Source organism: Petaurus breviceps, unplaced genomic scaffold (genome assembly GCF_028583685.1).
Source record: "Petaurus breviceps papuanus isolate PSGF00001 unplaced genomic scaffold, PetGlider_PUasm1.0 227, whole genome shotgun sequence".
Lineage (NCBI taxonomy): Eukaryota > Metazoa > Chordata > Mammalia > Diprotodontia > Petauridae > Petaurus > Petaurus breviceps.
In genome coordinates this window covers 6,094,296-6,113,808 of record NW_027185896.1, presented here as the reverse complement: position 1 = coordinate 6,113,808, position 19,513 = coordinate 6,094,296, and the positions used below count along the sequence as shown (strand labels likewise).

At 45.3% G+C, this 19,513-nt stretch overlaps 1 protein-coding gene across 1 annotated transcript in view; it reads left to right on the top strand.

Moving 5' to 3' along the window:
• Nucleotides 1–19,513, top strand: part of DNAH1 (dynein axonemal heavy chain 1) — a 171,052-nt gene that overhangs the window by 16,206 nt on the left and 135,333 nt on the right. The window contains exons 4-9 of the mRNA XM_069095561.1: nt 5,369–5,543; nt 6,258–6,414; nt 8,933–9,065; nt 16,179–16,340; nt 16,996–17,248; nt 17,911–18,068. Of these exons, the coding sequence (XP_068951662.1) occupies nt 5,369–5,543; nt 6,258–6,414; nt 8,933–9,065; nt 16,179–16,340; nt 16,996–17,248; nt 17,911–18,068 (1,038 nt within the window). The remainder of the gene's footprint in view (nt 1–5,368; nt 5,544–6,257; nt 6,415–8,932; nt 9,066–16,178; nt 16,341–16,995; nt 17,249–17,910; nt 18,069–19,513) is intronic.

Below are 19,513 nucleotides of genomic sequence, written 5' to 3'. Positions count from 1 at the left end.
GGGGAAGGGGATGAGAGGGGGGATGATGGAAGGGAGGGCAGGCTGGCGGGGAGGGAAGTTGGAACCACTCACTTTTGAAAAGGGATGGGATCAAAGTAGAGAATAGAACAAATGGGTGGTGGGATAGGAGGGAGGGAAATATAATCAGTTTCTTACAATATACATACTACGTTAATGTTTTGCATTAGCTACACATGTACAATCTATACTGAACTGCTTTATCTTCCCAGTAAGGGTGGGTGACAAGGGAGGAAGGGAATGAATCTGGAATTCAAAGTTTTAAAATCAGATGTTTAAAATTATAAATACATATATACTATTAATTAATACTATCTTACATGTAATTGGGAAAGAAGATATACGGACACTGGGGCATAGAGATCCACCATGGTCTACTGGAAAAGTGTAAGGGGGTATGGGAGAAGATATGGGAGAGAGCACATTGGAGGAGGGGATATCCTGTGGGACTGCTATTCTGGGGTGGTGGGTAGGGGAAAAATGGGGAGAAAATTTGTATCTCAAAATATGGCAGAAATGAATGATGTAAATGTAAAGCATTTGAAAAATGAAAAAAAAAAAGAATGGGGCTCAGAAGAGATGAGGGATGTATAAACAAATCTACAGTGATGACAAAACAGAATTGTTAAGTTTGACAGCCAGGACAGAGAGTGTCCTGAGATGGCTGTAGTCAGGGCTGGGGCACAGGTGAGGATCTAGCCAAGATAACTGGAAAAGATTCATCAGGTAGGTAGGAAGGGGATTCAGAGAGAGCAGGATGATGAAAGCTGAGGAGGAAGAGTGTCTTGGAGGAGGGAATAGTCTCCAAGGTCAGCCTGCAGAGGAGTCAAGGATGAGTAATGAGAAGAGGCTATTTTGTTTAGCAATTAAGAAATCATTAATCACTTTGGAGAGGGGAGTTTCATTTGCAAGGCCACATCTGCAGCCAGATTGCTAGGGGCTGAGCAATGAGTGGGAGGAGAGGCAGTGGAGGCAAAGATTGCAGATGCTTTTTTTCTAGGAATCTGACTGTGACAGGGAGGAGAGGTAGAGGAAATTACTTCTTATTTTAAACATTCTTGCTAAGGAGGCACTGGTTGGGCCGAGTTAGCTGGTCCAGGATGGCGTGTGGGGGAGGAGAGGAGCTTAGACACTTGTCTCTGTTCATAAGCCTCTGCCCTGTGCTGGTCTTTGTGTAAGGACAGCCCTGGTCACTTGGCTCTCCCTCCTTCCCTGGTGGCAAGGCTCATCACTAAGCAGGAGGTGGCAAAGGGCTGAGACACTACACAGCTGAGGAAGTAGGAATGGGGGCTTACCCACCACCCGACCCAGGCTCAGTAGACAGATGGCCCAGTGGTTTCACTCCCTTTGTGAGCATAGGGAAGAGGTCATAGCAGGGAGCCTGTTGTTGTGGCCCCTTAGGCAGCACAGGTACCTGGAAGGCTACACAGTATAGGGAAGGATTTTAGACTCCTTGGGGTGTGGGAAGAAGTGGAAGCTCATTGCTCCAGAGCCCATCAAGTCCATCTTCCTTCCTGCCCTGCCTTGTGTGCTAAGTCAGCTGCTGTGTTGATGCTGTGGCCCCTCTGGTCTGAACCTTTGGTCAGGGGCCTGGCTGGGCCCAAAGGAAAAAGAATGCTTGGTTCTGACGTCCTTAGGCTGTAGTTGGCATGGTCCCCCCATGCCTCCAGAGCCATCTGCTGCCTCCTCTAGTAAGGAAGGACAAGTAATAATGCCAGGGCTACTTTCCCTCCTACATACTAATGTGGTAAAGTGGTGAGCAAGAAAAGCCTTAGGACCCCACATCCCACGGACTGGGCCAGATGACATCTGTGGTCTCTATTTCTGAAATTCTGTCCCCTCAACCACTATATTTAGCTAATTCTGTTTGACTCATGCTAATTCTTTGTGTTATTTCCAAGTTCAAGTTGATTTGAAGGTATGGTTGCTGCTGCTTGCTTGTCCTGGTGGTGGAGCTCTGCCTGGCTGAAAATGCTGGTTTCAACACTTTTGTTAGCTGTGTTTGAAGCAAATCTGATAAGTACATGGCCTGTGCCTTCCCTGAAGTCATTGATTAAAGTTCAACAGCACAGGGCCAAGGCCACATGCACGGGATACTTCACCAGGGACTTGTACCCACTCATTAATGATTACTCAAATGATGTAAAGCCACAAGTTGTGAATCTCCCCAGCTGTGTGCTCACCTCTGCCACCAGGAGCAGGGGAGGGGCTCCATCAAAGGCTGTGCTGAAGCCTGGGCTTGCTGCTGCCGGTGTCTGCAGCTTCTTCCTGACCAGGGAGATGGTTCTGAATCATGGAGTGGATAGAGAATTGTCTTGGCATTGGGGAGACCTGCGTTCAAGTCTTGTCTCAGCTACTTATTAGCTTTGGGACCATGGTCCCGTGGGCTTCAGTTTCTGTGTCTGAAAACAGAGATAATAGCGTCTCCCTCACAGGTTCGAGTGAGGCCAAGTACGATGATGGTTTGTAAAGCACTTGGTGAACCTGAAAGAATTGTGCGAATGGGAATTACTGTTATTATTACTCCTGTCCTTCCTAGAGACTCACCATCCCTTTAACAGCAGTCTAGGATTTTGCCAAGAATCAAAGTTAAACTCCTAAGACTAGCGTGTGTAGACTCCCCATTCTTCCTGGTGAAAATCAGGGGTTTAGCCTTTTCCAATGTGGCGGTAATGGTTTTGCCTTTCTTGGTTTCTCCAGAGTTCAGTCCAGTGCCTTGCACACAGTAAGGGTTTAATGAATGCTTGTTGTCTGCCTGTCTGAGAGGCAAAGAGCCGGAATGGACCGGAAGCCTTCAAAGGAGTCGTTTCCCACCCAGGGTAGTGCTTGATGGGCCGGGAGAGCAGAGCCCCTAGACAGAGGAGTGTTGTGGGCATAGGCAGGGGCCCTTCCTTCACTCTTGTCTCTGTCTCTTCTCTCTCACGTCGCAGTCATTTCTGGATGTCCTTCTCTTCCTCCTCCTCTCTCCCCTCCTCCCCTCCCGTTGTTACACATTTAAGCCAAATCAGCTGATACCATGACCATCAGGGCTAAGAAGGTCATTTCAGTGACCTGCCATTCTGCTTCCTTCCAGTGTTCTTTTCAGTGAAACGATTGTCACTGTATGTACCCCAAAACTGGGCAACAGAGATCCTTACGCAAATAATACACAGAGGCTTCTCAAGGTAGGAAGCAGAAAAGTATGGTCCCCCTTCTGACAAATGGTCAGGGAGAAACAATTCACAAAAGGAAATGGCGAAGTTATAAAGCCCTAAGGTGGAATTCTCCCCCACTCCCCTGCTGACCCTTTTCTTTTATTGGTTGGAAGTCAGATGTACAATCTAAGCCCAGCAATCTACCTCAAGTACCGGAACAAGAAAACAGTGACCACCCAGTGTGCATTTGAGAAAGCACTTCTGTTCTCATTTGGCAAATCTTGCGCTGAGGTGTCACTTAGGAGTCCTTGTAAATCATGTGATTTCTGGTGAAGGGGAACTTGGGCCTGTTTCCCATGAAGAGCCTTACTAGATTTCAGAGCATCATCTGAGAAGTCTTCACCTCTCTCACTCACCACTGTGCTCTCTGGCTCTTCTTACTTCACTCAGTGAATCAATAAGCATTTACTAAGAGCCTTTTATGTGCTGGAAGGTAAGCTCTGTCCTCAGGGAGCTTGCTTTCTGTGAGGGGAATCAAAATGTATAAAAACCACGCAAAATAAATACAAGGTAATTGAGGGATGGAGTAGAAAAGTTCCCTGGAAGTGGGAGGAGCAGAGGAGGTGGCCTGTAGAAGATGGTGCTTGAGTTCTGGGATTCTGGAGGTAAAGGTGAGGGCGCAGGGACAATTGGAGACAGAGTCCCATGTGTGATGAGCAGGATGTGGGTGGGGAGTAATGTGTAGTGAGGCTGGAAGGACTTTGCTTTCTGTTAGATCCTGGAGATAACTGGGAGCCTCTGGAATTTACTGAGTGTGAGAGTGTCCTAATCAGGTTCACACTTTAGGGAAATCCCTTTGCCAGCTCTGTAGAGGATGGAGGCTTGAGGCAAGGAGACCAGATAGGAAGCTATTGCAGTGGTCTAGGTGACAGGCAGTGAGTTCGAGAGTGAGGGTTGTGTGAGTGTAGAGAAACAAGATCTGGCAGTGAACTCAAATATGTGGAGTGCGTGTGGAGACGAGGAAGATGCTGAAGTTGCAGACCTGCATGGCTGAAAATATGGGGGTGCTCTTGATAAAAATAGGGCAGTTTGGAGGTGGAGAGTGGGTTCTCTGGGAAATGTTAGTTTTGTTTTAGAGATGTTGAGTGTGAGCCATGGTTGAGGCAGGAGGGGAGCTCAGAGGAGAAATGCCGGCTGGATGTATAGATTTGAGTGTTATCTGCATAGAAATAATCATTGAACTCATGGGAGCTGATGAGTTCACTGAGAAAGAGAAAACGGAACAATTCATAGATTTTCTCTCCTCTCTGAGACTCAGTTTCTCATCTCTACATAACATTTCCTGTTATACTCTCCTACTGTCCAGATGGTATATATTTCTCTGCCATAGTCTTTATTTTGGAAATTCCAAAGATATGGATGGTGTAGGACAGAGTGGCCTCAGGGACGGTCTTTGAATGAAATGTTTGAGTTGACTTTAATGTAGTATTGTGAGGAGGAGTGTTTAAAAGTAAGTTACCAGGCTTTATAAAAATACCCTAGTGGGGTGGCCAGGTGGCGCAGTGAGTAAGAACACTGGCCCAGGAGTCAGGGGACCCAGGATCGGTTCCAGCCTCAGATACTTAACACCCACACAAAATAACTGGCCGTGTAACCTTGAGCAAGTTACTTAACCCCAATTGCTTTAAAAAAAATACCCTAGAAAGATGAAAACATCAGAGATCCTGGAGGCCAGCAGAAGTCAGAGATGGTACATGGCCATTCACTGAGGTGGCCTCAGGAAGAAGGTCCTGAGATGACTTCTGATGACCAGGCAGCTGAAGCACTGGACCACAGGTTTTGCCTGGTGACAGTTAGCCTGGAAGCAAATGCTGCCTCTTCAGAAGTCAGAGTGGATGGTAATCATTGATCACCTAGTAAGACATGGTTAATGGGATAGTGGTGTGACCAGAACCTTTCCCCACACCATTGCCTTGTGACTTGGAGACTAAGCTCTGATTTTTAGGCTTCTAAGTACCTTGAGCCACAGTGGTGGCAGCGAGATGTGGAGTGAGAGAATAGCACTGGGGAAGTTGGACTAGTCAGGAGAGGGTGGATGCTTGTGAGCTCTGTGGAGGTCCCCAGCCCAAGACCTGCCCTATCTGGCTTATTGACACTCCATTTCTTAGTCATAGGGCTCCGTCTTTGTGTTTAACTCATGCGTTTGTTTTCCCCAGTTATGACCTTCCAGATTCCTGAAGATTTTGAAAACCGCTTAACCCAGGAAAGGATTGGGCCCACCACTGAAATCTTGGTGAAGTCAGATTTTCCTCTCAAGGCTTATGAGCCCAAGGTTCAAGTGCCTTTCCAGACCCTTCCTGGCCATTGCCCAAGGAAGATTGAGATAGAAAGGTGACTCCTGGGGCTGGGCACAAAGGGTTATGGGGGTTTAGGGAGGAAGAGGGAGAATGCAGGGAATGGAAAAACACCTTTTGGACCCACAAATATTACAAACTTGCCCTGACTTTAGTTTTTCAGTTAATCTGAAGGAAAAGCAGGTGAGGGGGAACCCCATATGCATCCATTTTCTTAAAGAAAAAAATTCTCTTTTTGCCCTGTGTCAAGTTCCCATGTAATCCCTGGAAAAGAACACATCAGCAAACATGGGGCTTACACTGGACACACCCTGAGATGCTTCAGCTGAGCAAAGTCCCCTTGTCTGAGTTTACCAGCATGGACTGGAAAGCATCAAATGTGTGCAAATGTTTTTTTTTTTTAATGTCACCCCTTTGGCTTCATAATATGACCAAATTACTTCCATTATTTTAGGGAAAATATCTTGCTTTTAGATAAAAAGAGACTGACTGGGATGAGTATCCAAAGTTCTGATCACCAGTCCTCAGTCTTGTACTCCAGTACACCCCAAGGGCCCAGTGGGCCGGGTACTGGTCCGTTCCCAGCCACCTCTGCTTTCCACAGGACTGCATTGCTTTGGAAACCTGAAAGAGCTAGCCAGAACCCTGGTTGTTCTCCCTTTATGTGCCCTGGAAGGCAGTTGCAACAATGACCAACAATTACTGACTTGTGTGGTCCACAGTGTCATCTTCTTTATTCTCTTCCTTCTAGGAGGAAGCGGCAGTATTTAAAGCTAGACATAAATGAGCTCTTAGCTGCAGAAGGCATAGACTCAAATTTGCTAATGCCCAGACACACAGACCCCAAGAACATGCAGACCATTGAGCAGAAGAATGACCCTCTCTTCCCCATCTATCTTCCACTGCAGGTGAGAAAGTATTATGTTTAATGGGTGAGAAGAAACTGGTTTGAGGAAGAATTTAGCTCCTAGATTGGGAGACTATGCTGAGAGATGATGATGATACGGTAGCCTATGTGGCTAGAAACCAGGACCTCTAGTCTCCTTCAAAAAGAAATATGGCTAGTTAAAACATTAGCAAGCACTCACGACAGTTGGGGCTTATAGTTCACAATCTTTCCAACCCTGATCCTTATGAGCTCAAAGACCCCAACACCCCAAGATAGGAGCAGCTTGCTGTGTGACCTACTCCCCAAACTCTCCCAAATTTTAACACTAATTTGAGTTCCCTGACCATGTAGTGAGAGGGGAACACACTACCAGCATAAAAAGAAGTTGTCATAGGAAGAGTTATATATAAAGGAGGAAACTGGGAGGCTGAGAGGTCATGTGACCCCCAAGATCTTGTCTATCTCTCTGTGCTCTTGGTGATCTTGCTAGTTCCTATGGATTCAAGTTTATCTATGCAGATGACTGTCCATACCCAGACCTCATCTCCCGCTGCTCTCACATCACCCATTGCCTGCTGTCTTCGCCTCTGCTTCTTGCAGATCAGTTCCAGAATCAGGCAGTGAGGACTCTGTTTGCCACCTCCATATTCATTTATTCATTCAACAAACAATACTGAGCACATGCTAAGTACAGTGATCTATGCTTGACAGCAGGGAGATAAAGTCTTTTTATGGTGCTCAGGCTGGTAGGAGGAAATAAGGCACAGACACATAAGCATAGCACAGGACTTCCTTTGGATCATAATAAGTAATGGCCAACCCTCAAGTTAGCCTCTAGAGATGAGGGGAACTGACAGAACCCCGTGGCTGCTTGTAGCAGCAAGCACCCCAAGCGTCCTCAGAGTTTGCTGCCAACACAGGTTCTTGGATCTGCTTTGATAAAGGAAAGCAACACAAAATGGGTTAACAAGCCACTTTAATCAGTCAAACATGTATCGTTTACCTAGTTCAGGGGAAAAAGGTCAGCACCCCGAACTTCAAAGCATACAGACAGAATTATCAAGACAGAAACAGATCAAGTAGACAGCTTTCCAAACTGTCCAACCATTACATCCATACCAAATCAACATCTGGGTTTTTCAAAGCTGGGGGGCTCTGGACAACGGCTTCCCAAAATCCAGATCAAATCACAGAACACTTCTCAAAGTGAGCCCCAAAACAAAGCCTCACATCAGGGCTTATATAGCCTTCTCCTGGCTCAGAGAATGTAACAACCTTCTGGACCCACTGGCCAATCAAGAAGTATCTACTGAAAAACAAGCCTCCCACCCCAGGCTCCAGGTGCACTTTAGCCTAGGGGCAGGGAAGATCTTTAAATTTGCACTTCCATTACACTGCTACAGATTTGTCTGATGGCCTTAGTAAAATGTGTGCTATGCTGTTTGATTTTTAAAAAAATATACATTAAATTTAACAAGGTAGCATTAAAATTGCCCTCTTCTGAACTTATTTTTGTTTTCTTCTGTGTTTTTTTTTCTTTTTCTTTTTGGAGGGGGAAAGGTAGGGCAATTGGGGTTAAATGACTTGCACAAGGTCACACAGCTAGTAAGTGTTAAGTGTCTGAGGCCGGATTTGAACTTAGGTCCTCCTGACTCTGGGGCCAGTGCTCTATTCACCGCACCACCTAGCCTCCCCTTCTTCTGTGTTTTTTTAAATGTTTTATTAATATTCTTTTTTCTCTTTTGAAAATCTCTATTACTTCTCACTAACTATCCTCCCACTACCAGTCTTACCAGCATTTGCCATTTTTATATCTTGTCATTTTTGCCAATATGGTGTGTGTGAGGTAAAGTCTCAGAGTTGTTTTAATTTGTATTTCTCTTATTGGTAGTAATTTGGAGATATTTTTATGTGGTTGTTGATAGCTGCATTTCTTCTTCTGAAAACTGCTGGCTAATAATCTTTGACTACTTCTCTTGTTCTAATATATCTGTATCAATTCCTTCCATGTCTTAGTTGTAAGTTCTTTATAAGAGAGATTTGTTGCAAAAATTTCCCCATTTAGACACTTCTCTGCTAATCTTTCCTACATTGATTTTGCTTGTGCAGAAGCTTTTCAATTTTATACTATCAGAACTGTTTATTTTATCTTTTCGATCACCTCTAGCTCTTGTTTGATTAAGAACTCTTCTAGAAATAGCTTGGTAGTTCCTTAGTTTTTTCTGGGGTGGGTTTTGAGCCTGCCCATCAGATCTAAGATTCTGCTGGCTCTATGAATTTGTGCTGTTTCAGGTATACACTAGAGGGCAGCAGAGGAAGTGTTTTTGTCCAGGTGTCTATGGCGTATAGGGTAGCCTATTGTATGAATTCTGTCCCTCAGATTTTTCTCTTAGGTCAAACCCTGTTGGGTGATCTAGAGAGCCTGACCACATGCTTGTGTTTCCAGATCATTTCCTCCTCTGTTCTCACTGGTTTTGAGGCAATGAAGGCAGGGGAGATTTCTTGACACTATCACCAAGTCTTGGTTTTTCTGCTAGGTGTTTGATGATGAGGAGTTTGACTGCCGAACCCCTGAGGAGTGGATAGCAATGGGTCTGGAGCCAGGCTGTGAAGACAGAAAACCAGTTCCTGGAAAAGCCCTTTTACCTACAGATGACTTCCTGGGTCATGGTAAGCAACCACGATGAAACCAGCTGCCCCACCTATTCCCTTTGTACTTACTCTTGGCCTTGTGGGGAGGCTCAACTAAGATAATGATGCTAATGTACTTTGCAGATTTTAAGTTGGATTCTTTTTTTTTTAATGCTTTATTAACTTCTGATTTACATCATTCGTTTCCGCCAGATTTTGAGTTACAAATTTTCTCCCCGTTTTTCCCCTCCTCCCTCCCCCAAAATAGCTGTCCCACAGGATATCCCCTCCTCCAATCTGCTCTCTCCCATATTTTCTCCAGTACCCCTTTCTACTTTTCCAGTGGATCTCTATGCCTCGGTGCCTGTATATCTTATTTCCCAATTACATGTAAGATGGTATTAATAATAGTATATATATATGTAATATATATATATAATATATATACACACACACATATATATATATACATATATATTTGAATATTTTATTTTAAAACTTTGAATTCCAGATTCATTCCCTTCCTTCCTTGTCACCCACCCTTACTGGGAAGATACGCAGTTCAGTAAAGGTTGTACATGTGTGGCTAATGCAAAACAATAACATAATATATATATTGTAAAAGACTGACTATATTTCCCTCCCTCCTATCCCACCTCCCACTTGTTCTATTCTCTACTTTGATCCCGTCTCTTTTCAGAAGTGAGTGGTTCCAACTTCCCTCCCCCGCAGCCTACCCTACCTTCCCTCATCCCCCTTCTCATCCCCTTCCTCCCTATTCTCCTGGAGGATGAGATACCCTATTTAGTGTGTATTTCACTCCCTCCTCAAGCCAAATTCAATGGGAATAAGGTTGACCCATTCCCTTTTGCCTTCCTATTCTTCCCCTCCATTGTAACCCTTTTCCCTTGCCTCTTCTATATGAGATAGTTTACCCCATTCTGTCTCTCCCCATCTCCTCTCATTATATTCCTCTCACCTCTTAATTAAGTTGGATTCTTAAGATCAGCTATTATTGTTACCACTGGGCTCTGGGTGGGACTAGGTGTTGTGTACAGGATCAGAGACCCCTGGGCTGTTAGAACTGCAAGGATAGTCCAGCTGGTCATTTTAGATAGGGACATGGAGGTAAGAAAGGGGATATTACAGAGAGTAGCTTAGACCGCTGGTCTTCTGACTTTGAGAGTTCTTTTCAAGAAACCATTATTCTAGCAAAGTCCACAGCTTATTCAGGGGAAGACAGACAGGTCAACAAGACCCCACCCCTGCCTTTCTGAAGCTTACTGGCTAGCAAGGGAAAGAGACAAGTACATGAAGTAACTACAATTCAGACGAGAACAAGATTAGTATATAGAAAACTGACAAGTTGGAACACGTCTCTGAAGGGCTGTCAGGACAGTGAGGCCCATCATGGAACTGCCATGTAAGGAGCCGTTGAAAAATTGGCAAGCATTTAGCCTGGGAAAGAGAAGGTGTAGGAGAGAAATCAGGCCTGTTCTTGGTCTCTGAGGGCAGAAGTAAGAACAATGGGTGGAGCTCTCAGAGAGGCAAATTTTGGCCAAACAGTCAGAGCTGTCCAGCCCTGTAGAGGGCTGCCCAGGGCTTAATACATTCCACCTTGCTGGAGGTCTTCAAGCTGAGACTTCTATCCTGGACAGTGACTGGGTTCGATGGCCTGGTCTGATGCCCCACATTCAAGTCTGAGGTATAGGATTCTGTGAAAGGAAGGACCATGGAGTTTGGAGGGAAGAAAGGAGAACAGTCTCTACACTGTAAGTGAGGTCTTCTAGTCCAAGACCACAGGACATGTGGGTACAACTCAGTACTTCCTGTGTGAGCTAAATGGAAGGCTAAGTCACACCCTTTATCTGCTGGCAAAGGGGTAAGTGTGTTAGTAGGATAGTGAAGGGATGGTCATGTCAGTTGCATATTTAGTTAGGACATGAATTTTATTTTTATTTGTTTTTATTTTTAGGCTGAGATTTTGTTCTGTTTCCTTCTTAAATTTAATACCAGTATCAAGTTGTTGAAACTAGGTGGGCCCCCCCAGATTATGTATCTTAAACCTTGAAAATAATTACTCAAACTATCTAATTGTTCTCTGTTCTCTGATCCCGGATGTTAAAACCAAAAGATTTGGTTCTGAAACCACATTCGGGTACACACACTTTGTGTACCAGTTCCTTTTCAAAGAGCTTGGGCTCACAAATGTTCTTTGGAGCAACTTTGAGCCAACCTTGGTCATCAGGAATGGGTCCCTCTAAGATGTGTGGATGGATTGAAATGACTGAGGAAACAAAGGTTCAAGTTTCTGAGCACACCAATTTATTGGCAGGATATGCAATTGTATAACAGTCTGGACTAGGTCCTCTCCACTAGGTACTGGACCCTGAGTACAAAGAGACAGATTTTTATGGATTAATAGAAAGCAATTAACAGGGTATTAACAAAGATACAAGATTAGGTAATCTGATTTCTAATTGGAGGAAAGATTAGGAATTTTTCCAAGTTGAGAAGCAGGTACAATTACTTGAAATAAGAAAAAGAGGTATCTCCCCCCTCAAGTGTCTGTATTCGAAGAAACAAGGAAACAGTATGGGGCTAGTTTTCAGATAAGACCTGCTTGAGAGATATAATTGTGAGAAAACTCCTTGTATCAATCTTTGGGTCTGTCTAGGTTTCAGATCTGCAGAAATTAAGGGTCTCTAAACACAAGTAGAGGGGGCCCCGGTTCTCAGTCACGCAAGGCTAGGTTTGGAGAATGCCATGAAGTTTTCACAATTCCCACAACTGAATTAAAGGCTTCTCACAAGACAAAATTTGGGTGAGACCCATATTGAATAGAAAGAAAACTGAGCTAGATCCAGAATTGAGTCACAAGATGGAGACAGTGTGGTTTGCTCAATTCCCATAATTCCTGGACTTCCAAGGCATGGCTGCTGAGCTGGCAGAACCATCTACGGGGGGGGGGGGGGGGAAGGTCTTGGAAAGCAAGTGTTTTAGCCAAGGGGAGAGAACTCTTTTGCAAATTGCTTTTATAGACCACAGGACAATGGCGATGCTTTCAGCAAGAGTTTATCTATCTCCCACAATTCTCATTCATCTTGGAAGCAGCCTCAGTTGCTGGAACTGACCACTGGGTTTTTGTGTATCCTCTCAGCAAGACAGCAGTGTACATGTCTACTTCCACTGGAGGTGCCCTTCTGAGGCCTTGAGACCAAGGGTTCTTAGTCAGGGTCAATAGACTCCTGAGGGGTCCATGGAGAAATCTTAGGAGGTCTGTGAACTTGGATGGGAAAAAGTTGCATCTTTATTTTCACTAATTTCTAACTGAAGTTTAGTATTTCCTTCAATTGTGATTTTTAAGAACCCATTATTCTAGCAAGGTTTCACCAGACAGTCAAAGAAAGGCTAAGAACCCCTGTTCTAGAATTTCCTCAGCTTGGGAGACTCATCAACTTGGTCAACTTTCAAACTTGGTTTCTTCTCCCAGTTAAGTATTAGCTATTTCAGGAAATATAGTTAATTCTCCCAGCTAAGTATTAGCTATTCTGGGAAATCTTGGATGCTTTGGGGCACATTGGTCCATATCTCCAATTCTGGAGAAGTTTAAGTACCATTTTTTTCTTGCTTATTTCCCCCAGTCTTGCCTCTGCTCTCTTAGGCCAGCATTCTGCTCTGACTGGTCTCTGTTGCAGCCAATAGCATCTTAGATGCTACAGAAGCAACACCAGACCACCAGCCCTGAGCGGCGACCCTGCAGGCCACCTTTCTCCTAGATGCTCTTGGATTCTTTTCTGGCAGCCAGGCTGGTACCCAAATAGCTGAGGAACAAGTTGGTTGTGTGGAAAGAACTGTGTGGAATGACTGACCGGCAGCCATTCTCTCTCCACGGCAAAACCCACTGAATAGTCAACATGGGAGTGGGGTTGATTTGTAGGCCTGCACACGGAAGCTCACCCTGCTGTACGTCCTGCTGCACTTTGTCCCAGAGAACAGATGGTCAAACACATTCACCTTCTCTCTCTTGATAGAGAGGTGGGGTGGGGAGAGACTGTGGACATGGATTGTTGTGTCTGTGCTCAGTAAAGGTTCTTTAGTCTGCATATTGGTAAATGATCAGTGTAAAAGATAAGACACCAATAAAACTTAGAAAAGAAAAATGAGGTAATTGGAAGAAGTGACTTTTAGGTTCCTTTGAGATCTACTAGTTTGTGATTCTAATCTAGAGGCCGATGGGAGGGAGATTGCGCTTCTTGCTGCCTCAGCTACAAATGAGAAAACTGACCTAGAAAAGGAAGGAGACTTACCCAAGTCAATACAGTAAACTATCAGGAGGAGCTGGGACTTGAACCCAGGACATTTTTTTGTTATACTCTATCCTCTCACTCTTTGTCTTTTTCTCTCTCTGTCTCTCTCTGTCTCTGTCTGTCTCCCTTTCTCTCTTTCACTCTCTGTCTCTGTCTCTCTCTCTTCCTGTCTCTGTGTCTGTCTGTCTGTCTCTTTCTTTCTGTCTCTCTCTCATCCTAGCCCAACTTATCTCACAGTGACTTACAAGATTCTGTCATGTCTGGAATTTGTTAGAGGCCTGGGCCTTTGGCTGGGGCTGATTCTAGGACAGGCAGGGACTGGGAGCCTCCCTGGAGCTGGTGTGTGTGTATGTTGGAGCTGCCAGACAGCAGTAGGCAGAGGACCATAACTGGGACATAAGCTCTTTTAGGAAGAGGGGAGTGAGTGCTCTCCAGCTTTAAGGCAACAGCAAGAAGCTGATTTCATGGAGACAGGCTGACTCTGGCCAAAGGGCATGTCAGGGAGCCAATTTTAGACAAGGAGGCCCAAGGTGCAGCGCAGAGGAGCAGGTAGATCCATAGAAGTGTGACCTTTGTGATTTAAGGACAGAGATTTGCTATCTTCACCCCTCTGAGTGGGGAGAAACAGAGCCAGCCACATGTTGAAAGACAGAGAGTGGCAAGGCTCTTGTTACATTTCCATAGATGATCTTTTGTGTGATGCCATCTTCATAACTCCAGAGGACAGTTCCTTTTCAAAGAGCTTGATCTCACAAATGTTCTTTGGAGTAACTTTGAGCCAACCTTGTACTGTTCTCTATGGAAAGGAGACCATCAAACCTGGTACAGCAGCAAATCCGCCTTTAAAACTGAACAGTGACAAGTTTCCTATTTCTTATCGTGCTAGCCAAGTGAAAATCCAGGCCTCATCTCTGTGTCTCCTGATCAAGCTATGAAGTTTTCCTCAGTCTCTGTTTAGCCTGTAGTGACCAACAGGAAAATGTGTTCCACGCTTATTGTAGACAAGAACAGACAACCTGGGAGAGTAAGGCTTACCATGACTTAGGAACAGCCTCAGATTAAGATATTCATACTCAAAGAGAGCAGATGGCCTTCTTCCCTTATAGATGATTTGTCCTTTACCTGAACATATTTTGATTAAAAAACCCATTTCTTAAGTGCCTGTTATGCAAGAAGCACTCGACTGGAGGTTGGGAATACAAGCACAAAAATGACAGTTCCTCCTTGCCCTTAAGAGGCTTACATTCTCCTGGGGGAGATTGCTTGAGACTCCTTCCTGATGTCAGACTATGAAAGAGGAGTGATAGTTCCTCAGTAAATAGGATTTCCATGTTGTGGTTTCTCTTTGGCCCACCTGGGGCCTTTCCCATCTACCTTACTTTAGATTAGCTAACATGCAATGTGTTTTCTTCCCCTTCTCAGAATACATGCTAGGAGGTAAATGGAAACAAGAGCCTCCTGTATCTTGTTATCACCTTCCTGAACTATCCCACCAGTGGGGAAAGGTGAGAGAAGGAGACCTGTGCACTCCTTCTCTTCCTCTGCCTCTCTTTCCTAAGGACTTTGAACAGAAGCCCTCCACTCCACCCTGTCCTCCAGCTCTTCCTCAAAGCTGCCTCCCCAGAGACAATGCCACCCAGAAACAGAGATTGCTCTGCCCTTGTAATGTAATGCCAAGCAAAGGCAACTCCCCAAGGTTCAAAATACCAGCATAGGTGCTCTCCATTTTATTCAGTGACAAAGTAAGAACAGAGAAGATCAAAATATGACATCATTCAAAATACAGGCATTTACTAAGTGTGATTAAATAATCTCCAAGTACTACCCCACCCCAGGACCTTCCATTCGTTCAATCAATTACAAAGTCCCTGTTCTAAATACTACTCCACCCCTAGGCTGTACCTTCATTTAGTCCACCACAAAGCCCCTCTTCTCAAATGGAGATTAGTTTCCAAACATAAGTAAAGTACATTCATTTGCTCAACCATAGAACACAAAAAGGTCAAAAGTTCCCCACCCCTGGATCACAATTGAATCTACCCCAGAGTTACATCAAGTTTAAGCACAGCACTTAATACCCAAATGGAGGTCTTTTCTTCATCTCGACACTAGGCAAGTTCTCAGCAATCTTAGTTCCTGGGGAGACCAGGCTTAGCAAGGCCATAAGATACATTGCCAGTCTCTTCATTAATTCATCCTCTGTCTGCAGAACAGTCCTAGAACCCCTGAAAACATTAGCAAAACCCTCTCCCAGGATTTCTGTAAACATACAACAAGAAAATCCTTCTTCAGGGCTTCTGAACCAACAGAAAGGTTCCCAGACCCCTGCAACAACAGCACTGTCCTTCACCAGTGGACAGTATTCACTCTCTGTCTGCAGGACAGTCTCAGGAGCTCTTAGCCAACAGCCAGGTCCCAGGACTTCTTCAACAGGACTGTCTTTCACCAGTGGACAAATCTGGCAAAACATCAAAACAGACAGACAAAGTACCAGCAAAACAGCCATGTCTCCTCAGTCCTTGGCAGCTCTGGGGGCAGGTCTCAAAAGTCCAGGGCAATTCAAAGTAGCCCTCAGCAATCCTCTCAGTCTCTCTCTGCCTCCACGAGGGTGCTGCTTCCAAAAAGTTCTTCTGCCTCTCTCTTGTCTCTCCAAATCTACATCACCAGTTCCTCCCAGTTCAGGACTCTCTTTTCACATCAAGTCCATCCCACAGGTGGGATTAACAAGCTCTGGGTTTTAACACAATCAAGTTTGAAAACCAAGCCAATACAGGGGAATCTTTATATTCCATTACTATCACAGCCCTGAAACCAACCTTGGGTGGGGTCTTTCTCTTTCTAGAGGATCCCAAGAGCCGTCTTCTGACTTACGTATGGAATCTTGTTGGGGTTCTGGATTATGACAGCAAGAAGAAGTTGTATTTGGTGCATAAGACAGATGAGAGGGGCCTGATTCGGGATGATCTGGGGAACCCCATCCTGAATGGAGGCATGACTCCAGAAGGTACATATTTGTCGCTTCTTACAGTGCTAATCTTCTTCTAGGTAGGTCAGTGAGAAGATGGCTTTTCCTTAGAGCCCCCTAATGTTCCTTCAGCTTTTAGGCAAAGGATTTCTGGAGCACCAGGCCCATGGCCATAGGTGGAGGGCAGCAACTGAATCCTGACCCCATAACAGGTTGTTTTGGGACTTGGGTAGTCCCTGCCCTTGTGGACTCCTTTTGATTCCTCCTTCCATCTCTACCCTCAAACAAGTCTGTTCATTGGTTACTTATAAACCCTCATACCTGTATGTAATTGAACCATTTTCAAAGTTCTTTCACATATAGTAACTTGTGGTTCTCAAAATAGAGCCCTGTGAGGGAGTCAGGAACAATGCCTATGTTACGGAAGGTGAGACAGAGCCTGGGAGATGGGAAATCACTTGTTCAAAGTCACACAACTGGTTAATGGTGGGGCTGAATCTAGAACCAAGGTCTCCAAATGGGGACTAGAGGTCCAGTGGTCTTACTATATGACATTGCTTTTCTGAGCAACAGCAGGTGGTCACTGAATATTCAATCTGGTGGTCTCAGGGCCAAGGACATGATCCCTTCTGGAATTCTCATGAGTCCCCAAGGGACTCATCACATATCCCTCCTGTTGTGTGTCTTCCCTCAGGCAGAGCTCCCCTTCTGCCTTGTCAGTATTGGGTGCCCCGGATCCAATTGCTCTTCTGTGCCGAGGACCCACGTGTGTTTACAAAGCGTGTGGTCTCAGCCAATTTCCTTCGAAAGAAGACAGAGGCTCTCCTGCTGTATAACCTGTATGTGGACTGCATGCCCACCGAGGGGCTGAGGATCCTCAGCGATCAGAGCCTCAACATGATCAAGCAGTGGACCATGAGTACCCCCAGGATGCGGAAAGGAACCTTGTAAATATCTCCTTCCTGCTGCCCCAGGAAGGGGGTGGGGTGGGTTCTGGAAACATCCTGAGACCTACCATCCCAGGGCCAGGAGTCACTGTCAGGGACAGGGTGCCTTGAAAGACAGCGGTGTATGGTCAGGGGACCCTCCCAGGGCTGTGAGGTCTGCATTTAACACATGCTTCAGTGGCATAGACTTCCAGCCTGACATAATAGATTTGACTGGGCACAGTTTCACAAAGATGGGGAGGGCTGGCAGGCTGGGCCTGGCTTGGCGTGTTTGGAGGAACACAGAACCAGATCTGGAGCTCAGAACTACACCATAGTCAGAAAGGAGCTCCCTAGAAGGGAAAGACAGACTGAATCCACCAAATGTACATCCTCACGTGAGACGCTGAGGCCCAAGGCTCACAGCCTTGGCTTCCAAAGGGAAGTCAGGAGCATTAACCTGCTTTGTCCTAGCCCTGTTGTACAGAGGCATCCAAACAGCCTGCTCACTTCCTGTCCAGTGCCCCCAGGAGAGCTCCCAGGCAGTTTCAGGCAAGGCCAGGTGTCCAGACAGCCTACTCACTCCCTGTCCAGTGCCCCAGGAGAGCTCCCAGGCAGTTTCAGGTAAGGCCAGGCACAGAGCCCTCCCCTCGCCTTACCACTTTTTCTCTTGTGTCACACAGAGTCTTAGAACAGCTGGCCACTTTGGCCAAGGAAGCAAACCTGGACTATGAACGAACCATGAACAAGATTAATTTTGACCGGATTGTGGCCTCCCAACCAGAAACGTTTTCCTATGTTACTTTACCAGATAAAATGGAGGAGAAAGTGCCTGAACATGGTATGGGACTTGATGGAGGCTCAGCCGCCAGCAGGCCTGTGTGTTGATTGGTGTCACTTGGGTCTCACGCTCATTTACTAGGTTCTTCCAGGGGCCTTGGGAAGACAGTCGACATGTGAAGTCACATTTCCATCTTTGTTTACTTGGGGGCCATTTCTTTTTTTTTATTTCAGTTATTCCTTTTTCTTATTAAGTTTATTTATTTTTAGTTTTCAGCATTCACTTCCATAAGTTTTAAATTTTCTTCCCCTCCCTTCCCTCCCCTCTCCCCAAGACGGCATGCAATCTGTTATAGGCTCTACACAAACATTCCTGTAAAATGTATTTTCACATTAGTCATGTTGTATAGAAGAATTAGAGTGAATGGGAGGAACCATGAGAAAGAAGAAAACAAAACAAAAAAAGAAAATGTTCTGCTTCAATCTGCATTCAGACTCCATAGTTCTTTCGCTGGATGTGGAAGGCATTTTCCATCACAAGTCCTTTGGAATTGTGTTAGGTCCTTGCATTGCAGAGAAGGGCTAAGTCTATCAAAGTCAGTCCTCTAACACTGTGGCTGTTACACATTGTGTACCATGTTCTCCTGGTTCTGCTCTTGGGGGTCATTTCTAATGGTGTAATTCTCATAGCAGCTTCCTTTTTCCCTGGCAACCTCCTTTGCTTTTCCACAGTCACCCAGGTGGTGCAGGCTCGGGATCTGCTGAGCAGAGCAGTTAGGACGCTAGATCATCAAATGTATTCAAGAGAAAAAGAAAAGTAATTTGTGGGTTGTCCAATGATGTGGATTATCAACTGTGCCCCTTTTCCCCACCTCCCCAGTACCCACTCGAGTCACTGAGAGCCCCTTCTAGACTTATTTGGCAGGTGGAGAAACCAAGTCACGAAGTTGTACAAGTGGCAGTAAAGGCCAGACCCCAGACTCCTGCTGCCTGTGCTCCTTGGGTAGAAGCTATCCTTGTTCCCTCTGAGTCAGAGAGGGCTTGGGACACAGAATGCTGGTTTCTACATGTGTGGTTGTAATATGGCTCAGGATTTGGGGGTGGACCTGGGAGCAGAGCTGAACTCTTTTAGGAATTCCATAGCCTGTGGATTCAGGGGCCCATTGGGGCACCCAAGTATTCCTTTCCCAGTTCTTTAAAGGGCTCCTAGAGTTCCCCAAAGAACGACTTTCCCTCTGTGGGCCAGTAACTCATTCATTTTAAATAACTTGACTCAGGGAAGCCTCCAAAGAAGAGAGCAAGCTTTAAGGAGACATGACATGTCCAAGAAGGAAGGCATTTTTCTTTCAATATCTGATAATTTAAAAAAGGTATTTTTAAAAAAAATTCACTATTTCTCCCTTCCACCTCTCCCCCTCCCCCTCGAGAAATCAAGAAAACAAATCCTTGTTACCAACAGGTACGGTCAAGCACAACAAATCCTCAGATTTCTCTCACTGGACATGC